Source organism: Diaphorina citri, unplaced genomic scaffold (assembly GCF_000475195.1).
Source record: "Diaphorina citri unplaced genomic scaffold, Diaci psyllid genome assembly version 1.1 scaffold2232, whole genome shotgun sequence".
Lineage (NCBI taxonomy): Eukaryota > Metazoa > Arthropoda > Insecta > Hemiptera > Psyllidae > Diaphorina > Diaphorina citri.
This window is the reverse complement of record NW_007379657.1, coordinates 20,675-44,149: the sequence shown is the minus strand read 5'-3', so window position 1 is coordinate 44,149 and position 23,475 is coordinate 20,675. Positions and strand designations below refer to the sequence as shown.

Below are 23,475 nucleotides of genomic sequence, written 5' to 3'. Positions count from 1 at the left end.
AGATGGGCGAGAAGAGACACAATACTTCCCATTTAGGTGCTAGGTCAACACGAGAACACCAGAAAGTAACCCGTTTCTTTTATAAATTAATGATGTAGCAAAAGTACAATTGTCTTTTCCGTTTATATGATTTTAATTGACCCAATAGAAGCAATAATGTCTTGTTAACTCCCAACTCGCATGTATTTTATGCACTAACTCAGTTGTGTTATTTTTAATTATCAGATATTAATATTTTGCCTTCACGCTTTGCTGAACGTTTGATAGGTTTCGACATGATCCTGTGAGGATCTGTTGGTAAGTCTTACTGTAGCTCTTTCACTCCTCGCCATTGACAAATATAAGAATCATTCTGCACTATTATTAATCGAAAAATCTTTTATTTCTGCTCTTTGGGTATTTTGTATGAAATACAGCACGGGATTTACCTTTTTTAAAGTCGCGTCGGCGTCGATTAAAGTTCCGAGTTTTTTGCTTCTTCTAAATTTTTCAGAACTAGTCTAGGTAAATGTAAATTGCCGCGTCCTACCCTATACATACTTGGACAAAAGGACATTTTAGTCTCACCCACACAAATATAAACAAGAAGAAGGAAAAAGACAACCTACAACATTGAATACTGAACGGATTGAAAGGATTAGGACTGTTGGCAAACATTTCATGCACGATTAACATTTGAACCACCAAGGTCTCTCCTACTAACTGTGGGTTTCATGGTGTCGACCTGGCGCTGCCAACTGATTGCTGATGGACAACGGGTTGATGTTATGATAAATTAATTGTTTTTTGATTTGTGTAAATTATGGTTTGTGGCGACGAAGTAGTCAGTTTGTCATTCGGAGATAACAATAGATTGGCGTCTGCTACAATGATTCCAAGCTAAAAATGGAGATTTAAAACACGATCAATTCTTTTGTATCTTTTGTTTCAGCAATCGAGTGTTTATATCCTCCAATGATAATTCATCAAGGGAATCAACGGAAAAAATGTTCATGTTTGAAAGATTCTGAGGAATTTTACTACCAAGAACTTTAATTGGTAAGTGCCTTCCAGTTGTTAGATGCTTAATAAAATATGTTCATGTTTGAAAGATTCTGAGGAATTTTACTACCAAGAACTTTAATTGGTAAGTGCCTTCCAGTTGTTAGATGCTTAATAAAATTGTTGTTATTCCTGTATTCGATATTTATCAGGGATTAGGATGCTTCATGTTGGGGTGCACATTTCATACACCTTAGTTAGATATCTATTATTTATTTATTGGAAATGAAAATTTTCCAATCTCGGGTTTATTTTGTAGACTTGAAAGCAATAATCAAACAATAATATCAGTTTTTCTCACTTGAACTCAAATTATTCATTGGACATTAATGATAGATAATAAAAACAATATTTGGAGAAATGGACTTTCCCCAATATAAATAAATGATAGTCCACACTCTTTAAAACTTACTTACAATTATACAAGAAAAAATCTCATCGAGAGATAAAATTCCATACCTTGGCTGGGATTGAACCCACGCCCTCCTGTTTACCAGGCGAGCGCCTTGACCACTACACCACCGAGGCAGGTAGGTAGTATGTTATCTCACATGAGATCAACTGTTAATTACAACCGGATACGCTTTTACCTTGCCAGGTTGTTTTTTTAGTCACTTTTATGGTCTGATGCGCAAGTAAATGACTTCACCAAGAAGAGAAATGAAATTGGCGATGTCGTTCTAGGAGAACTTGAAGCTTTTTGACTTGCTACGGAGCTTCAATGGTTCGTACAAAATGTTTAATTTTGTTCCCATATCTTCTACTTTAGAGGCACAACCCAGTGTTAACGCATTTGCTTGCCATACAGGAGTTCTATTCAAATACTAGGGCAATGAATAGTGTCACTGTACTGATAGTCGTTCTCCTATTCGCACTGGTGAAATGTCTTGTGTTGTAAGATATCTTCTAGCTCCTAGCATCCTTGCTCCCATGTATTCACTTCAACTGTTGTCAGGAATTAAAATGCTCGAGGCTTAAATGTTTGTTATTGTCCAGTGAAAGGTATAATCTACCGTGTCATTGTCACTCGCATAATCCTTGACTACGAGAAGCTTGTCTTGTCTCGTACTATGACCACCGTTATGTCTGGTGCTGGTCTTACTATAGTTCTATAGTCCACGTCATTTAACTCATCTCCTGACCGCCGCACTTTCTAATCACGTCCTAGCAGACATTAAAGTTATAACCTTACTTTGTGTCCTTCAATAGAGTTTTACATAAGAGATTCATACATCATAATATTCCTATGTATCCAAAAGAGGAAGAAGTGGAAGAACACATAGGTGTGTACTTAGTAGCTTAGTAGACATACATTTGTAGTTAGTCGTCCTTCAAGCGCTTGATATCTCATGTTGCTGTGCTACCGGGATGATAACCATACTACATACCTACATAATTATGTAGGCTAGTAAAATTGAAACCCCTTCATATAATTGTACGCCCGGGTCTACAATCCCACAGGAGTATAAAAATGTTGGCATAGTATTCGGCCATGTTCAGAGATTAACAAACACTTTAACATGAAATTCTAAACCCAGTTATAAGAATCACAGAATATTAGATTGCACAAGCAGTTCATTGATGCACAACATTGTCTGATGGGATTCCAAGGTAACTAACTCACTTTGACTTGGCGACAACGGTGCTTACTTCTTACTTGGCGATGTGTCGATAATTTATTTCATTTGAAACAGTAGGTACCGGTACACACGTATCATGTATCGTTTCTAGACATAAGCGCATTCCTACTCAATAACCTGTTCCACATTTGTGCGTAAATGGACAGTGAAAGTTTTTTCTTCTTCTACCGACCAAGTCAAAAAAGTAAAAGTAATCGATACAAAATGAATGGAATACTCGTATCGTTTCTAGACATAAGCGCATTCCTACTCAATAACCTGTTCCACATTTGTGCGTAAATGGACAGTGAAAGTTTTTTCTTCTTCTTCTACCGACCAAGTCAAAAAAGTAAAAGTAATCGATACAAAATGAATGGAATACTTGTACTTGCCGAAAACGTACCTACTTGAATTTCGAAGTTTCATAATACTTGAGACAATGTGTGCTGAAAGACTTAAAGACTATTAGCTAGGTAAGTATGTATATCAACTTCCGTTAAAATAAAAGAGATCCAGGTTCATTGCCACACTAAACAATATGTAAAGCTACCATAAGCTGTGTCCACACATGGTCGACGCCGTCGATCGACAAGGTGAAGAGGTGAATCTATGTTGTCGAGGCAGTGTATGGTTTCAGTTGACGTCGATCGACCATTGAAAATTAATGTTTTCCCATTTAAAATACAAAATTGGTCATTGGACGTAAATAATGTAAATATGTACCTGTAACAGACACTGGATTAAGTTTTTCAAATGCATGACAATGAGGCAGCACCACGCCTTTGTCAACCGGACATAGCATGAATGTCCTATCCTATGGTAAGATAAAGTGTAAGTACCGAGCTATAAATGGTAACAGACACTGGATTAAGTTTTTCAAATGCATGACAATGAGGCAGCACCACGCCTTTGTCAACCGGACATAGCATGAATGTCCTATGGTAAGATAAAGTGTAAGTACCGAGCTATAAATTCATATTTCATAGAGAAAGACTGGCTAAAGGTCACAAAAGCTATACCTATTGTGTTTTGTAACATTGCAGCACTAAGTGCTGTAGTCTCAACCAAGTCAAATAACTCTGTAAAAGAAAACATTGCACAACGAATCTATAAATTCATATTTCATAGAGAAAGACTGGCTAAAGGTCACAAAAGCTATACCTATTGTGTTTTGTACACGAACATTGCAGCACTAAGTGCTGTAGTCTCAACCAAGTCAAATAACTCTGTAAAAGAAAACATTGCACAACGAACTATAAATTCATATTTCATAGAGAAAGACTGGCTAAAGGTCACAAAAGCTATACCTATTGTGTTTTGTACACGAACATTGCAGCACTATGTAGTCTCAACCAAGTCAAATAACTCTGTAAAAGAAAACATTGCACAACGATTTTTTTTTTGATAGATGAAAGACAGTTTGAATGGCATAACTTGTGTCAAGTTTATAATCCTGCAATATTTCGCAGCTGATTTCATCATTCACAACTCTATGTACAATGTTGAACTGAAACGCAATATTTTTTCTTTGACATTCAAAATAAAATTCAACTTTCACCAACCAAGGTACAAGGTTGTCTTCATTGATCTACCTCGATCTTACAGGTGGTAAATAGAAATACTGCCTCAGTTTATACAGTATGTCCCAGAAGTCCTTCCAACCCTTCTAAACTTTTCAACGGTTGGAATAATTTTCAATTCTGATTGTTTCTAAAAGTAGTGGCAATGTCAGTACTTTGGTGAAGATGGGCTGTGTGATTTGCTGATTAGTGCCAGAGAGAAATTCAATGGAGCAAAAAATTAATATTAGTTTGGACTTTGGACAAAGACACTGCAAATTCATTATTTTGAATAGAAAAAGAGCATTGAGACCTGGGAGTAATAATTCAGAGAACACATTGATTAAAACGATCGAGTTCCCCGTACTTTGTAATAGGTACTGTGCCGATTGTCGGCTGTAATCACTCCACATCACCTCATCTCATTCATTACATACTTATCACCATATTAGGTATGTTTTTGCTGTCATTTTCTCGCGATATTCCACAATTCTAAGCAATGTACAGACAAAAGTAAAAATTTATATGGATACATGTGGTGTTGGGTAGGATGAAAGATAGTCGTATACCTAGTGAATTAACTATGTGATTGACGAAGCAACTTGTTTCTCAAATTATAATAAATTGATGATGAGTGAGTACTGAGTAAGAGTACAATACTCGTCATTACAACGGAGTAATGCGTGGAAAAAGACCTTCAAATTTCAGCGCTTGAATAGTATCTACCTATACATAAAGATGATAATTATTAATTTTAACAATGCACTTTGATAATGCCATATAGTCACATCACACACACACGGGGGAATTTCCTGTGGACAGTTTAACGATGAAAAGTAAATTATAGAATTCTTGGAAAGAAAAACCACAGGTCATAAACAATTAGAAGAAGGGAGGTAAATAGTTTTCTTGGAACCGCGAAATCATGAACAAGGTCGTCTGAATGTAGAAAAGAAGAGATGGAAACAAACATCTAACCCTACAGGAAACTTCACGTACACCATATGAAAACATGTAGAATATACATGTTGATACTGTCTGGCTGCGGGACAGGAAACTTCACGTACACCATATGAAAACATGTAGAATATACATGTTGATACTGTCTGGCTGCGGGGTTTTAAACAGAGATAAGAACAGCTTAGTCTGGTTGACTTTAAACGGTTAAACCAGCCTGAAATGGGAGGAAACCAATTCGGCCCCAAAACCTGTTTTTTCCTACCAACTGGGTCCCGGTTTGAGAGGGTCTAAGTACCAATTGGGTCCCACACTTAAATTGATAGGTACCTGAAATACCCCTTACTAGAAATAACAAAGGTTGAGTGCAAAGGGCATCTAAAATTTTTGTAGCCAAAACCAAATGTCAGCCCAAAAGCAATCATTCTAGGGCTGAATAAGAGACTGACGAAAAACGCCGACCCCGTCTGAACACCGGGAAAGGCGAAGAAGAGCACATAATATTGCTATCAAAGAGGAAAAGGAACTAAATTGTCATCTAGTTAAGAGTCGAGACCTTACTCCAGCACATCATATACCTGCATACTACATAATTATTACAACACAAGCAAAACGTCTGGTCACATGAGAATAACTTTCATTTATGAAATGAAGTCAAATCAAGAGTAAGCTGGTCGATAGCTTCTGTTTACTTACTTGGCATTGGTTACGTAGATATAGGATATAGGGTATATTTCTCACAAAAAAGTAAGCTGGTCGATAGCTTCTGTTTACTTACTTGGCATTGGTTACGTAGATATAGGATATAGGGTATATTTCTCACAAAAAAAGAAGAAGTTAGAAGTGTCAAAAGTTGAAAAAATCAGCGAAAGTACTTTAATAGTTGGGAAGGGGAAATCGGGGAATGTTTTAATGTCTTTGACTTAACAGTTCAAATACTTAGAGCTTAGAGGTAATTGAAGTTTAACTTTGTAACTAGCACTAGATATGTCCTACACTCTTCAAAAGCCTCTGAGGCCTGATTTTTCTCGTACTAAAATGCAAAAACTGATCACTCTGGTGATCTAAATGAACGAGAGTTTTTCGTTACTCATTTAAACAAACTAAAATTTAAAATAATTCATTGATTCCTTCGATCAGCCATATGACCGACATTATGCGTATATTCTTTATTTGTCCAAAAGAAGTGGCCTTTGACATAATATGAGAGGTAGTTAATTACTCAAGTAAGTACCTGGTTGAAAGTGAATGTTGTTTACACGGAATCTGTACTCGATACCAAATAAATATGAATTAACTTGAGCCTGAAGAGCATAGCAGGGCCCTATTTAACTCTTTTCACAAAAGAAATATTGTAGCTGTAGCTAATATTAAGAATACAACCTTCTTGTATGAATCATATCTCCCAGGCGTCTTTAGTAATTTCAATGCTAACGATTAATCTTGCCAACAATTTATCATTCTTATGATCTCTTAAAGAGGCGTTCTTCGGTTAGAATATTCTTACTATTCAGGCCTCTTTACTAACAGAGTGAAAGAAGAAATCAATGAGATAGTAAATGTACACATTAATTAAACGTAAGGGATCATATTTAAATAATCTATTAAAATTAAACCAACGATAGTCAGAAGTAGTTTAATTTCAAAAAGAACTAACTTTTGAGAAAAAAAAAAAAAAATCGTTGTCCATTAACAGAAATAATTTAATACAAGACCCCAGTTGGCATTTTAGAAATTGCGATTTTTCGGTGAATACCTTTAGTAAAGATTTTGGGAGCGTATAGACTGAGGAGTAAAAAGGAATTACATATTTCCAATACTCTTTAAAGAAGACTTTTTATGTCGTTTATTTGCATTCTGCATTGTGTAAAAAAGTCACAAAATTTATTCATTGACTTTTAGAAAAAAATCGTTGTCCATTAACAGAAATAATTTAATACAAGACCCCAGTTGGCATTTTAGAAATTGCGATTTTTCGGTGAATACCTTTTCTTTAGTAAAGATTTTGGGAGCGTATAGACTGAGGAGTAAAAAGGAATTATTTCCAATACTCTTTAAAGAAGACTTTTTATGTCGTTTATTTGCATTCTGCAATGTGTAAAAAAGTCACAAAATTTTATTCATTGACTTTTAAAAAGGTTTTTGGAAACTTCTTCAATCAATTTTGTTGTAAATGGGAAGAAGAAGGGCAAATACATACTATGCACTGGGAAGATCCAAAATATTTTTAAGAAACATAGAGTTCAAAATTTTTGTTCGATATTTATTTTTTCCCTTTCTTTTCTGAAGTATGCAGGTAAATACAATAAATTGTCGTGGTCAAACTAATTTCGAATTTATAAGGTTACTATAAAATACAGTGTGTTCAGAAAGCCTTCCCTCCCCCATTTTGATTTTTGAACGGGTGGATAAAAAAATAAGAGGCATTAAATTTTTCAATATCATCAACATGATATCGACATCTTTATGCTCCTTTTTTGAAATACAAATAAATCCAGTAATTAAATAGAAATACTGCCTCAGTTTATACAGTATGTCCCAGAAGTCCTTCCAACCCTTCTAAACTTTTCAACGGTTGGAATAATTTTCAATTCTGATTGTTTCTAAAAGTAGTGGCAATGTCAGTACTTTGGTGAAGATGGGCTGTGTGATTTGCTGATTAGTGCCAGAGAGAAATTCAATGGAGCAATCAACGGTTGGAATAATTTTCAATTCTGATTGTTTCTAAAAGTAGTGGCAATGTCAGTACTTTGGTGAAGATGGGCTGTGTGATTTGCAGATTAGTGCCAGAGAGAAATTCAATGGAGCGAAAATTAATATTAGTTTGGACTTTGGACAAAGACACTGCAAATTCATTATTTTGAATAGAAAAAGAGCATTGAGACCTGGGAGTAATAATTCAGAGAACACATTGATTAAAACGATCGAGTTCCCCGTACTTTGTAATAGGTACTGTGCCGATTGTCGGCTGTAATCACTCCACATCACCTCATCTCATTCATTACATACTTATCACCATATTAGGTATGTTTTTGCTGTCATTTTCTCGCGATATTCCACAATTCTAAGCAATGTACAATCTCATTCATTACATACTTATCACCATATTAGGTATGTTTTTGCTGTCATTTTCTCGCGATATTCCACAATTCTAAGCAATGTACAGACAAAAGTAAAAATTTATATGGATACATGTGGTGTTGGGTAGGATGAAAGATAGTCGTATACCTAGTGAATTAACTATGTGATTGACGAAGCAACTTGTTTCTCAAATTATAATAAATTGATGATGAGTGAGTACTGAGTAAGAGCAAAAGTAAAAATTTATATGGATACATGTGGTGTTGGGTAGGATGAAAGATAGTCGTATACCTAGTGAATTAGCTATGTGATTGACGAAGCAACTTGTTTCTCAAATTATAATAAATTGATGATGAGTGAGTACTGAGTAAGAACAAAAGTAAAAATTTATATGGATACATGTGGTGTTGGGTAGGATGAAAGATAGTCGTATACCTAGTGAATTAGCTATGTGATTGACTGCAACTGTGATATCAATCTGTCACCTACGAAGTGTTGGCAGATTTCAGAGGTTTTCATCAAAACAAACTGAGTTTTTCTTTACCCTCCCAAGACTATTGTTAGTTAAATTCCCTTTCCCTATGGGAGAAAAGCAATCGGGGTTGATGTTGGAGTTATTTATTTACCCCACTCTGATCTACATTACCAAGGGAACAGATGTGAAAAATAAACTGGCAAGTAGGTCTGTATGTACCTAAGGACGACAATAAGTCATTCATAGGTTGCATCTACATCTGTATGTATTTCAGCAGCCAGACATTCGGTACATTGAGAGTCAGTGATTGCCAACTGGATTTATAAATCACTAGCGGGTTTCCCCTACACACAAACACTTATCAGTATCAATGAGCAAATATCTACTTGTGATGATGTGGCGTACACAGACAAATATTTTTCTTCTTAATTATTTTCATACGAGACAAAACTCGTAAACAAACTCAAGGAAACCTCACACAATAATGAACTATGCAATAGAAATAGGGACATACATGGTCCAATGTTATGTCCACTTTCTATTAAGCGTCGCCCAGGCACAATTCAAAGGTCAAATCAATCGAGACTCCATCTACTAATTTGTCAAAACCTCACAGAATAGAATACTTTGCTTAAATCCAAAGGGTATACTGACCTTTTCGAATGTAAGGAGAAAAGTAAGGCTTAAAAAGCTCAAATTAGAGTAACTCTTCAAATGTGCACAATTTTGGCACACCACTAGAAGTTCAGCTTTGGAAAAGTCCATCGTTTCCAAAGGCCGTGGGTTTCTGAAGCAGGATGATATTCGTATGAGTAATTTATTAGTAACCTTAATAAAAACAAGAACTCGACTCTTCAAATGTGCACAATTTTGGCACACCACTAGAAGTTCAGCTTTGGAAAAGTCCATCGTTTCCAAAGGCCGTGGGTTTCTGAAGAAAATGGCCTTGAAGAAATTCTGAATATTTGAGAAAATGGCCATTTTACAGAGTTAAAGATGATATTCGTATGAGTAATTTATTAGTAACCTTAATAAAAACAAGAACTCTTTAGAGGTAATTGAAGGTTAACTTTGTAACTAGCACTAGATATGTCCTACACTCTTCAAAAGCCTCTGGGGCCTGATTTTTCTCGTACTAAAATGCAAAAAGTGATCACTCTGGTGATCTAAATGAACGAGAGTTTTTCGTTACTCATTTAAACAAACTAAAATTTAAAATAATTCATTGATTCGTTCGATCAGCCATATGACCGACATTATGCCACATAATACACCCTATACATTTCTCTAGAGAGATTATCAATTTCTCTTTCATTCCGATCACTGGCTTTGTCTTTAGTCTGATACCTGTACGTTGTTCATTCAGAAACTTCACCAAACTTGTGAATGAGGGAAAGTTCTTCTCGTATATGTACAAGAATGTGCTTCGGTGTAATAATATCTTCAGGGTATAACGTCGACGCACTACGTCACAAACCAGACTGTCTTGATCCCCATACTATGACGATATTATGTATAGGGAACTGGTAGGAGCATGCTGATGGTCTGTGTCGAGAGCGTACAGTCACACGCACACGGGCAACACAGCACGTGAAGAATAAATTCCGCATGTTGCACATTGATTCATATTATGTTTAGAACACACTGATCCGTGTTCAAAACAGCACAATCATCGTGTAAGAATTTGTAAATTCCTCACCGATTCACGTCTGTCTTATGGTGCAACAAGACAGACCCGTCTCTCTGTCTCCTCCTTTATCAGAAGAATATTACGACCTCTAGATTAAAGAAGCAATGTTGTTGATACGGTATTTTGTGGTATCTAAAAAGGTAGGTTTAGTTCAGATTCCCCATAGACCATTAGGTTGTACTTTGTAATCTATGTCTACAAATTTCAACAGTAAATTTGTCAAAAAATATAAATTACATTTTTCTTTCTTTCCTTTTCAGGTTGCTGCAATGAACCAAGGTTTCACCATAGGGTTAGATGCGGCCATACACATGCGAATGCTACTGTACATCGTGCACATCAAATTTATCAACGGTATCACACATTTACTAGAGGGGTCTGAACAAACAGTTGGATTGCCGGATCTAATAATAAGATTTACAAATTGATTTCGCTGTTTGATATCAACAGTTTATTCCTTTTGATAGTACAAAGTGAGAAAGTTGCTTCTCAAAGGAGTCTCCCAGTCTGGTGGATGAACCATTTAGCCAGTAGGTAAGTATTAGGTACGGTTAATCTTGAATGTTGTCTTGCTACTGAACGTTTTGTATACAGGTTCCCGCAAGCCACAAACATAATAGGAGGTATATTCACCTGAGAACTGAATATAAATACAGGGTCATACCAGTCATATACAATTTGAACAATTTATTGACTAAAATGAGAGAGAAAAGTTACTATAAAAATTTGGATGGAGCCCATACCAACAAAGCATGTACCCAAAAACATACTCGTACTACTAGTATCATTGTTCTCATTTTGTCAAGATGCCAAATTTTCCCTTTTACGAGTACTTCACTCCTTACAGTCCTTACTACAATAATATTTTATACGGAAAAACAAACAAACATTGGATTAATTTCAAAGTTATTTAATCCAGCAACACTAGATTTTGATCATTTGAGTTAGAGTTCTTCTCGCTGGGGGACGTTAAACCAAGACAATGCCAGTTCTGTCCAGTCATTTACGTACATACATTAACAGTAGTCATGCCGACCAGAGACCATCTCTTCTCTAACAGGGATTTCTTTAAAGAAACCTTAGACTTCAACCTAATGGAGGAGTTGCAAATTCATAAAAATTATAAATAAATGGTCGATTCCCATGTAAAAAGTTGGGAAAAATCCAAATTTAATGGGTAAAAATTATAAATAAATGGTCGATTCCTATGTAAAAATTTGGGAAAAATCCAAATCTGAGGTCAAAACTCCAAAAATTATAAATAAATGGTCAATTCTTATGTAAAAAGTTGGGAAAAATCCAAATCCGAGGTCAAAACTCCGAAAAAATAACTGTAAAAGGTGGAAAAATTCAATTTTTATTTTCCGTTCTAATGAAAGAGTTCAAATATGTGTGACGTCAGACTTTACGCAGTTGTTTTTTTCGTCCGTTAGGAGCAGAAAGAACTGCGCAGAAACGTATGCGCACAAACACATCAATGCGTTGATGTGACATCTTCGCCTACGATAACGTATGCCGTGACATCAAAGTTCACGATTTACCGGTATTTTTTAAATCGATTTATCTCGGGATCTAGAAGTCGTAGAAGAAAAAGAAAAAAATCGTTGGTCCTAATTTTTCCTGCTCTATGACTTTGAAACATCACCCAAGTAAGGGCAACTGATCTATTATCATCCAGACAATGTTGGCAGATTATATCATACCCTGTACAAGTACCTGTGTACTTCTACATTCACCTACATCAGACAGGTGTTTCCCTTACGTATATCTATCTATCTTGTATCTTATTGCTCACTTGAAATTATTTCATTAAAGAATAAATTGAATCGAGCACCTACTGGGCCATCAACCCAGGAATGTACCCACATCATGTCGCATGTCTTTTATAACTGTCACAAGGTGTGTACCACATATGGCCATACATATGTACATCTATGTTAGGGAGACGGTGAGTCTTTTAGGACAGATTTTGTTCATAATAATGACATATAAGTACATAAACCTTACTATACCCACCTATTGACTTTAAATGGCAAATCGGGGACTAACAAACTTACTGAGAAACTTTTTTATTCGATTCCATACACGGTAAATCATGCGACTATCACTGAAAATATACATACATAGATTAAAAGAAATGTACATGGATTGAAAAGCCACAAATTTCCAAGCGAGAATGAAAATACAAACTTACTGAGAAACTTTTTTATTCGATTCCATACACGGTAAATCATGCGACTATCACTGAAAATATACATACATAGATTAAAAGCCACAAATTTCCAAGCGAGAATGAAAAGACATGTTTAATTGGGACAATTGAATACTCGTACAGTAGGTGTAAGTAATTATTGCAAATGTAATGAAATGTCAGCTCCGGAAAACATAAACTTCATTAGTACATTATTGTGTAGTAAAGTGTAGTTGACTAGTGCCTAGTTGCCTACTGAGAACAGTGCCTAGTTGCCTACTGCCTAGTTGACTAGTGCCTAGTTGCCTACTGCCTATTGGGTGTTGTCATATATTACAACAATTCGTCATTTTGATGGGGAGATTTATGGCCGATGCCACCACAATCATAAATTGGAAAATTTAACAACCAAGTGGCGGTTCTTGAGAATCTCGAGTTATTGAGTGACAAACTTTCGATGATAATATGTCTATTAAATTTGCACTGAGGGCATTTGAATAAGATGAATACCCCATTCCTAAAGGAATTTTGCTAACAATAGGTTTGGTTTCAATCGTTGTACTATTATTAGTTAGTGTTTAATGAAAAATACCAAAATACAACAATTCAAATATGCTTCACACAGGGGCTCTCATGAAATGCATTAGCAATATAGCAATTCTAGGCTGAACATCTCAAATCCTACTTGTTGCAATCTTCTTCTATCATTCTTATTTAACTGCTCGGTTATATGCACCATTTCTTGTGATCTTATCTAAGTATTCATCTTATTTTAATCTGCACAAATAGTTGACCCAGTATTTGCTGTTACATTCATCACACATTGCACAGTAGATAGGATATCTTCACAAGTGCACAAATGCACATATTATTCACTCGTACAATGAACATTGTTGCAATCACTTTAATAGTTGGGAAGGGGAAATCGGGGAATGTTTTAATGTCTTTGACTTAACAGTTCAAATACTTAGAGCTTAGAGGTAATTGAAGGTTAACTTTGTAACTAGCACTAGATATGTCCTACACTCTTCAAAAGCCTCTGGGGCCTGATTTTTCTCGTACTAAAATGCAAAAAGTGATCACTCTGGTGATCTAAATGAACGAGAGTTTTTCGTTACTCATTTAAACAAACTAAAATTTAAAATAATTCATTGATTCGTTCGATCAGCCATATGACCGACATTATGCCATTGTAAAAGTTAGGGTAAAAGAACACTCAAATAAGCATCATTCAATAGGATAAGGAAAGTCATGTGATGTTCACACCAGATTTTTTTACCTACGTTTTGTATTTTTACTTTTTTGATACCAAGTAACTTTCACTTTTAATATAGGTACCTACTCAGAGAGTTGTTTTACCTACTTAAAAACGTCGGTCTCTGTTTACAAAAGTGAATTTTAAGATAAGATGTTTGTAAGTTCTGAGTTGTTCTTCGAGACCTGTTCTATTTGAGAAGCTTGATCCAATCGACAAAAAAACAACTGCGTAAAGTCTGACGTCACACATATTTGAACTCTTTCATTAGAACGGAAAATAAAAATTGAATTTTCGACCTTTTAAGTACAGTTATTTTTTCGGAGTTTTGACCTCAAATTTGGATTTTCCCAACTTTTTACATGGGAATCGACCATTTATTTATAATTTTTATGAATTTGCAAAAAGTGAATTTTAAGATAAGATGTTTGTAAGTTCTGAGTTGTTCTTCGAGACCTGTTCTATTTGAGAAGCTTGATCCAATCGACATTTTGAACCAAGATCGAGTCCTCGGAGAGATGGTTATTGAAGAGAATCATTCAAATTCATATCAAATAAAAATCCAAGTATTTTAGACATAGGAGTATGGACTATTAGAAAACCTACATTAGTAAAAGACATCCCATTGTTTAGAGATATTGTTGTGTATATGTATACCCCCATTAAAATAAACAACATGATATTCAAATTATATTTAAAAAATCATTGAACACTTTAGGAAATAACATTGTCGCCAATGTTTGCTATTTTTCCAGACATTAAACATTTTCAGTGTCGTGTTACATAAACAAATTAGATTCTAACTTATGACTAAACATACACTACATAGTTATAGTTCACAAAGCATTTAAAATATCCACTAAGTACTAATTGCATGTCCTTGAGTCTTGACATAATAGAATATGTCATGCCATCGAAAATTTTTCACACATATTTATGTATGTAATCAACTTTATCAAGTAACCAAGTAGGTACATTTAATCAAGTATCGAGGTATGTTGAGTGCTCAATACAGGGTGGTTCGTGATTTGCGAACCACGCTTATATCTCAGAAATGGCTGGGAATTAAGGAATGAAATAAACGGCATCATGTAGATGAAATTTTGATGATTAAAATGGCTTTTTTTAAATTTGCGATTTTTTTTGCAAAACGGCCCATTTTTTGCCAAATATAGGTCACTCTTATGGGAACCCCCATTTTTTATTTAATTTTTGGAATCAGCATAAAATTTTAATTGAAAAAATGTATTCACTCGAAAAAATTTGCTCTACAAAAATTCTGTACACTGTGAGAAAGAAAAACAATTTCTTAATTATTTCTTTAGTTTTTGTATTATTCACTTAACTATTTCAACAACAATCAACAACAACAAACAAATTTATAAAAGCTGTTCAAAATGAGATCCATTTCTTTGTACACAGTAACGCATTGTTCGCTCTAACTCAGGACCAACTGCGTTGTTCATCAAATCTGGGGTCACTGACGCACACAAAATCGCGATTTGTGCAAATTTTTGTAGAGCAAATTTTTTCGAGTGAAAAATTTTTCAATTAAAATTTTATGCTGATTCCAAAAATTAAATAAAAAATAGGGGTTCCCATAAGAGTGACCTATATTTGGCAAAAAATGGGCCATTTTGCAAAAAAAATTGCAAATTTAAAAAAAGCCATTTTAATCATCAAAATTTCATCTACACGATGCCTTTTATTTCATTCCTTAATTCCCAGCCGTTTCTGAGATATAAGCGTGGTTCGCAAATCACGAACCACCCTGTACATATATATAGAAATGTGTCACTGCACTGAAGCCCTTCTCAAACAGGTATGTTGTTGGAAAGGCAAGTAATAACCACTTGGCCTTATTCCATAGGTCTCGACAAGTTTCTTTTCCTTGAGGCCAGAACTTTTCATACTCATACGAATTGAACAGAGCTTCTTTTCAACATCATACTTGATGTCCATCAATGATTTTTGAATAGATTCAGGGACCAAGGATTGTCCGCTGTGGATGGATTCAAAACCCACTTCTAATGTTGTTCGGTCTTGACCAGTTCTCTTTTCGCCCCCAGAAATCGGAAATCGCCCCCGTTCAGAATCGCTACTCTAAATGGTTACTAAAGGATACATGATGTGTGTTTCATTCTGTCTAATTGAGCTTCAATGAATTCCAGAGCGCTCAAATATGACTCCAATCTTGTTTGTGTAACCTCTTCGCCACATTTTCTGCACTTTATAATATCCAATTGAACTAGAACATAAAATAGATACATTTATCTTGCTATTACACTAGTCTTTTAGTCTTTTCAAGATAGCTGAATCCGAATATAATGACCGTTTTTCTGGGTCAATTCGAAATTGACGTTTTTCAAAACGTTTTTGCGTTTTTTGAAAATAGCTTTACACTTCAATTTATTTTATAATATTACCATCTACTATATGGCTCGAAAATTAACTATATCTATGGAAAATGTTGTGTCTTAGATTTCAACTAAACGTAACCAAACGTGCACAATATTTGAAAATCCGTTAAAAGAATAATCAAAAACGAGTTTTTTTTTCATGAAGAAAAATTTTAAACAAAAATTTTTTTAAACCAAAATTTTTTGAAAAAACTTCAAAAATAAAAAAAAAAAAAAAAAAAAAAAAAATGAAACGTGGAAAAATAATTAATGAATTTTACTTTTTACGAAAAACGACGTATTTTTTAAAAAAAAATCTTTGATATCAAATTTTGTAATTTAAAAATGCCCACAGACTACCTACGAACCCGCGACCACACTTCACAGAAAGTGTAAACAGACTATTGTTAGTTTGTGAACGTACAAGAGAAAATTCTAGTTCTTGCTACCAAGGCAACAGAAAGTAGCGTCTGCGCAGAAATCAATGACGTAGTAGAATATAAACTTCAGTACATTGGGTACCAGAGTGGGTACCAACAGATTTACTATCTAGAAAAATGACTTTTAAGCCCAACTGATTCTGTTCAGACAGGGACAAAACGGTTGGATGAAAAATAAATTTCACTCAAGTTTGAATAACCTTTGTCTCTCAATAGTCATGGGTATCTTCTAGACTTAGTATCTGCTAAACCGATTATGAAATCCGTCCAATTTTATCTATTAATATCTTCAATTTCCAGGTAATCATAATGAACCTACATACATATCTTAAGTCGTTCTGTTTGGTGGAACAGGTCGACTATTCACAAAACCTCTCCACCAAGTTCCATCATTAATTTTTTGTTGGTTTTCAATGAGACTGGGATTTCAATTTCTTTTGATGATATCTTTTGAGACTGGGATTTTGATTTCTTTTGATGATATCTTTATGAACTTAATTATTGATTGAAAAATAATTCTATCAATTCGTAAAAAGATAATACAAATAATCAAAGGCTTTGTCATCTTTTGGTTTTTGAAAGTGCTCAGCATAAGATCATCAGCAAAAAGTGAAAATAAATTACAATGTCCATCATGAAGTTGGGTGAAGGAGACATTTGTGTAACTCAAGGATATCCTTATGGTCAGTTCTTCGTCAAGTCCGTGGTTTCAAAAACGATACCTAGGTCATACTAATCCTCAATGAAAATGTCCACAAGTGCACAAGAGATAATACAGATAACTGAAAGCTACCAAGAACGTAGTAGCGCGTTGCTGACGTCATCTGAGAGATACAGAGGGGCTTGAATCGATGGGAAAGTGAACGCTAGGATGAGATAGGAGAGAATTCAGTAAATTGCGTGGGTCGTGAAAAGTCTGGGAGGATGATGCTATTTCTGGATGTTTCTCTACATAAGAATTTATTTTTCATCCTTTTGTATTGCTCTGCAGATAATTCTGCGTTTACCTTTTTTAAATTTATACCATGGTGATGCTATTTCTGGATGTTTCTCTACATAAGAATTTATTTTTCATCCTTTTGTATTGCTCTGCAGATAATTTTGTGATGTTTCTCTACATAAGAATTTATTTTTCATCCTTTTGTATTGCTCTGCAGATAATTTTGTGTTTACCTTTTTTAAATTTAGACCATGGAAACTACCACCATCATAACAATGCTCTAAATTTCTCATTTTTTTTATGTAGGTACCTAACAACAGTCAAAGCATTAAAAAATTTACATTTATCCATTAAATTAATATTTCGGACGAAGATCAGTTTACCAGTTAGCAAATATCCTTAACACCTTCCAATACAGAAAAAGACAACAAAAATCTCAGAGCAGGATTAGAACCTTCCGCACATCACTTCTGGCTATGCTATTATCAACTTCGGACCGAATTGCCACATTGGTTACGTAATCCAGTCATAACATGGGAGGATGGCAGCAATTATTTACAAATCTGAAATCTCCCTCATTGCTCATTACAGATTCAATTTTGAAATAAAAAACAAACAAACAATGCCGAGCTCATTATAAAGTTCTTTGTGATTCTGCTGATCCCTACTGATATCTGGACCGAATATTTTACCTGGTCTTTAGAGGTGAGTTCAGATGTTGCTGAAACAGTCACTATAAAACAGAGGTGTCATCTAAACCAGATATTTGCGTTAATTCAAATGGTCGATTAACTTAATGGCTCATTATCTTGTGTTGGTGAAATCGGCCATTAATCTCCTTTAGGCTAGGTACATATATCCCACCCTAAAAGTTAATAAATACTTGGGCTTTTATTTTTCTAAAATTAATTTTATTTCAATCGATTGAACCCATTATTTGATTCTTATTCTTTCAGCATCAACCGACAGCCACAGTCCGGTTTATTCATTTTGTACGTCCAATACTGACGGAAATACAGTGGGATACATTTTGCCAGGAACCCTTTGAGTTCATACAGCCAATATCCCCGAGATCTTGCTTTGCTCAATGAATTCACTGCATGTCTTGCTACCAGGCTAGGTCGAATAGAGCCCCAGGTACACCGCTCTTCATCGGTCGTAATACTATCGTACGGCACCAGGGATTGGACGCGAATATTATCACAGGCAAGTTCCCAGTTGAGACTGCGTGCGAAATAGTCCATGTAGGCGCAGGATGCACTATGAGCTGCGAGGTAAGGGTGTGGGTAATCACCGCTAGGATCGCTAATATTGATGACAGCGCCGCTATGCTGTGCTGCCATCTTGCTGATTACGATCTTACTGAGATGTGCAGTGAGAACCATGGCGCTGATCTGTTCGGTAAGTTCACAATCAGACGTTTGAACGTGAGGGCTGGGTATCGGACGACGTGGTAACTGATTCACTAGAATTCCTATGCTTTCCAGTTTTTCAATTTTATCACGGATGCAATCCAACATGTTGCGACTGTTCTTATCCAAGTCACTGGTAAGAACTTCCGCTTCAATCCCGTATGTATCTTGAAGATATTCTGCGAACTTTTTCAGTGCATCGTTATCTCCTGTAGATCCTATCAGCTTAATGTCCATGTGTTTCTTGGCCAACTCCTCAGCATAGTGGTAGCTTAATGTATTTTGTTCTATCATAACCACTGCCCAGCGACCATAGCGTCTGTAATTATCACTGGGGAACACTAGTGCGAGGAAGTAAGAGCGTAGTCCACACAGTGTAGACATGGCTAGGCAGAACAGTGTAGAGCTCAGGTACCATAGCCCTAGCAGAGCCAAGGGTTGTTCATACCGGATCAAGGTGCAGATCAACTGCTTGGAGAACGTGTTAGGCATATGGAAATTTGGAGATACTGGAAGAGAAAAATAATGACTATAGACACATACTGGGTTTTAAATTATTATTCAAACAGAGGTTCTGTAGAAAATGCCATCCAACGAGATCCTCTATTTCAATAGCACAGCGTAAAATATAACTGTGATGTGATCTCTACATTCAGAGGAGTGTTTACGTTAAATTTTGATCATACAACAGATACACTACAAAAATCCTTGATCTTTATATGCAGAAATATAAATAAATGAACTAACCACGTTCAGTACAGTAATATAAAATTTAAGAACCTATTGCAGTTCCTTTGAGAAAAAATAGGATGGCTGACAGAATTCAAACACTATCACACGGTTTAATTTTCGTTCAAATTGTATTCTGGCGATAATACTCGCGCTTTGCACTGAAAGCTCGTGTTTTATTTGAACGCACATCTTTTCTCTATTAGAGGGCCAGGATAATTCAACTATGGCAAGAGGACACGCTACCGTGCACAAAAATGATTATGTCACCTAATCTCAGATATCTTCACCACCACAGTCTCAAGGTCATTTGAGCCAGGCAAGGTCATTTGAGTACAAGTTGCGCGATCCTTTCAACGCGTTAGCCAATCAGCAACGACTTTGGAACAAAAAGCTTTAAGTGTTTGGTAAAAACGCAATTTCATTACTCGGAATGTGCGGAAGGAAAACTGGCGAAATCGAGTTCTTTGCCACTCCACCACCAACGAGAAAATCGATTTCTGATAACCAGAAAAATACCACCACCAGAACTTCAAATCTTCAAAATGTAAAGAAGCAGAAATCTATCGATAAGTGAGTATTTTTTGCCATTAGGGTTAGACTAAACTAGCCATACCTATCAACTAAATTTATTATTGCTAAGTAAGAATGTCAAGTTGAATTAACGAAAAAAAAAAAAAAAAAAAAAAAAAAAAAAAAAAAAAAAAAAAAACCTGTAGGTAACAGAATAATTTCAGTAATTTTAGGTTATTATACAGATGTTTACGGTTTACCTGTTCTTTATACGGGAGGGTGATATTTATCTCCACCCTGTTCATAGAAATTAATATGTAAAATATGAATAAAGGTAGGTAGATTGTATAATACAACCCGACACCAACGGTATAGAACGAGAAGGATTAAGTATATTGTATAATACCATTTTCTTTTTGGCAAAATAGAGGTTCAAATCGAACGAGAGTAATCTTATCAGTTCCATTTCTTTTATCTATTTTTTCGTGTAACGAAACGTCAATTACAAAGTAACAAGTATACTCGTATCAGAAACCACGAGGTCGCTGATTTGATTCTCGTGGTGTGCGGGATTAGAAAATATTACCATTTTGATAAAGAAATCAAGAGAGTGTGGTTTTCATCTGGATTGGGACGTCGGTCTGTGACGGATTGCGAGTTGCCTATTGACTTAGTGCCAATGTGGATCAGTATTGCTATTCAGATGAGAGCAGGGCTGAGAAGAAGGATGGAGCCGAGTCTCAAATAGAGAAAGACCTTTTTCTTTTAAAGGTTTGATAGAGGGAACTGTAACTGCTAGGGTCTTATCGTCCCGAAATCGAAGAGATAAGAAAGACAGGATAGGAGAAAGCCAGCCGTTTCGAGAACGAAAATTATCCCTTCAGGATAAAATCATCCGCCCCGGGCGGGAATCGAACCCGTCGCCTAGCGCTTTCAGGGCAGACGCGCTACCAACCAAGATAACTAAGCTGGCTAGAAAAACCCTTTACAATTTGTATTATCTAAAAATTAACGCTTCCAAGTGCGATTTTATAGATAGAGCTACCTGTTACCTACCTACCTACCTATTAAATATGGGGTCCGATATTCCCTATGGATCAGAGGGAGAATACTGAATCATCTATCTTTATTTTGGATACAATACAATCCTATCGTTTAGATCCAAAGAAACCTTTCATCAGCCCTGATGACGACCTGTGGGTGATGTTTGATGTAATGGTATGGATTATCTATCCATCATAATCTACTGGATGGCTATTATGTAAATCACAGCTATCAGCCTCCTCTGACTCTGTATATTTTTAATCTCATTAAAGTTCATTACCTATAGGCAAATTAGTTTGTTCGATTTGTTCCATTTAAGGAAGAGATTCGAGAACAACAGCAGTATTCCCACATTGGATGACCATGTAATTCTTCCATTTGAGGATTTGTCTTCCATTTTAAATTTTTTGGGGAGGGAGAAAATCACAATTTCTGGGTGGAAAATGTGAAAATTCCGTGGAATACAAAACATAACCATCTTCTTCTAATATTCCATTAAGCAAACACTTGAGACCGTGGCAAAGCTTTGTTGAGATAATCTGGTGATGGTACACAACAGTCTCATATGCGAAGAGAACCAAGCAAGAACATTTGCGCATATCAAATGAACGATACGTATCAAATGAAACGCAACAACCTTCACAAGGTAGACTACAATATCGAAGTACAGATAATACCTAATAAGATATAATACCTACTTTACTTTCACCTCCTACACTCAACTCAGGGCTGCCCATATCCAAGGAAAATCACTTGTAACTTTAAGCGCTAAGCTCCCTATATTTCTATATCCAATGTTCTTGAGAAATCTAAACGCAGCTGCACTGTAAAACGCTTTTGTATTTCTTAGTGCCTTACTTAGATTTTTCTTAGTACCTAAATACTAAAATTACAACATTTATTATTAATATCTAAACAATATCTTCATGGGTCTTCAATAGTCTTCATAAATACCTGTTACCTACCTAGACCCTCATAATAGACTCACTTTCTGGTAAGCCAGAGAGACAGCCTTTTAACTTGAGCAACATTCAGAATCTTTAAATAAGGTACTGTGTACATTATCATCACATTGTACCTATGTACCTACTGGTAATATACCACCTATACCTACGTGGAAAAACATACATACCTAGCACTCAAGTTTAAAGAATACTTTCTGGAGCAATCGAACAATCAGATAACCTTTCTTGGTGCAAAGAAACCAGCATATGCAATTAACTCGACTACTTTATCTCCAACATATCTCTGATCTAACATTATTAAGTACCATAGATAGAGATACCAATAGAATTTATTTGTTCCTAACCCAAATCACCTACATATGTATGTGGATCACCTTCACGGGCTTAAATTGTAAGTTTTTGAAAAGCTGCTCGCGTACAGAAATAATTGAATAGTTATAGGTCACTCACAACATTTCAATGGGTTTCATGGTTCACCCCCACATAAATAAACTCCGTTCTATTGAATTTATATTAAAGGGCGATCGACACTGACAATGACCATGCAATGTTTCGAGAATGCCCTAACAGACAAATCTTTCAATATTAAAATAAATAACTGACTGACATTATTAAATGTCTTCTGACAGTTTCATTTGTCCATACACGGTGGGTTTTTGAGTCAGTTATGTGTGATACATTCCTAGGGTGTATCATGCCCATGATTAATTCACCGGGTATGGAGTTGATATTCAAAGGTGACTTGAAAAAGTTCATACTGGATAAATATTCACGCAACTTATTGCAGTCGGAAAAATTAATGTTCTTAACTTTGTGAAAGAAAGGTAAGGAATTGACTACCCAAGTTTTTGGGATTTTGTATCCAAACTTAGCAAATAATGTACATACTGGCATGTAGGGATTATGTATCAGAATGTGAATATTTTATGGGAGTTAGAAAAAAGTTTTACAAGAAGATCCTATGTAGAAACCTAATAAATAATAAATAAAAGACCCTATACCTATTATTACCCTAAGGTACAAATACAATATCGAGTTTATAGCTACACAAAGTTCTGTTGCTTACAAAATTGCAATAAAAAGAATCAAACATTATTCAACACCCACGTAAATACGTAATGCAGACACCTGGACAGAGTTGACCCTAACACTTGACGAGAATTCC

At 35.4% G+C, this 23,475-nt stretch overlaps 1 protein-coding gene and 1 long non-coding RNA gene across 3 annotated transcripts; one reads left to right on the top strand and one right to left on the bottom strand.

Moving 5' to 3' along the window:
• The first annotated feature begins 136 nt into the window (after positions 1–136).
• Positions 137–18,727, top strand: LOC113471277. Of its 2 annotated transcripts, XR_003394038.1 has the most exons (3): positions 137–1,038; positions 10,683–10,956; positions 18,604–18,727. It is a non-coding gene; the product is annotated as an uncharacterized LOC113471277 (long non-coding RNA). The 2 variants fall into 2 exon arrangements; XR_003394039.1 differs by lacking the exons at positions 137–1,038; positions 18,604–18,727 and adding an exon at positions 1,070–1,126 and having other exon boundaries at positions 10,683–10,953.
• LOC103518531 (inactive hydroxysteroid dehydrogenase-like protein 1) lies at positions 18,386–20,408 on the bottom strand. Its single transcript, XM_008483608.3, has 2 exons — positions 19,807–20,408; positions 18,386–19,568 (listed from the first exon to the last, which is right to left on the bottom strand). Exon 2 carries the CDS (start codon positions 19,549–19,551, stop codon positions 18,592–18,594), a length of 960 nt encoding a protein of 319 aa, XP_008481830.1. The 5' UTR covers positions 19,552–19,568; positions 19,807–20,408; the 3' UTR covers positions 18,386–18,591.
• Positions 20,409–23,475: the final 3,067 nt, after the last annotated feature.

Excerpts from the sequence above, each read along its gene's own strand:
- LOC103518531 (XM_008483608.3), bottom strand. The coding sequence starts at position 19,551 with ATGCCTAACACGTTCTCCAAGCAGTTGATCTGCACCTTGATCCGGTAT.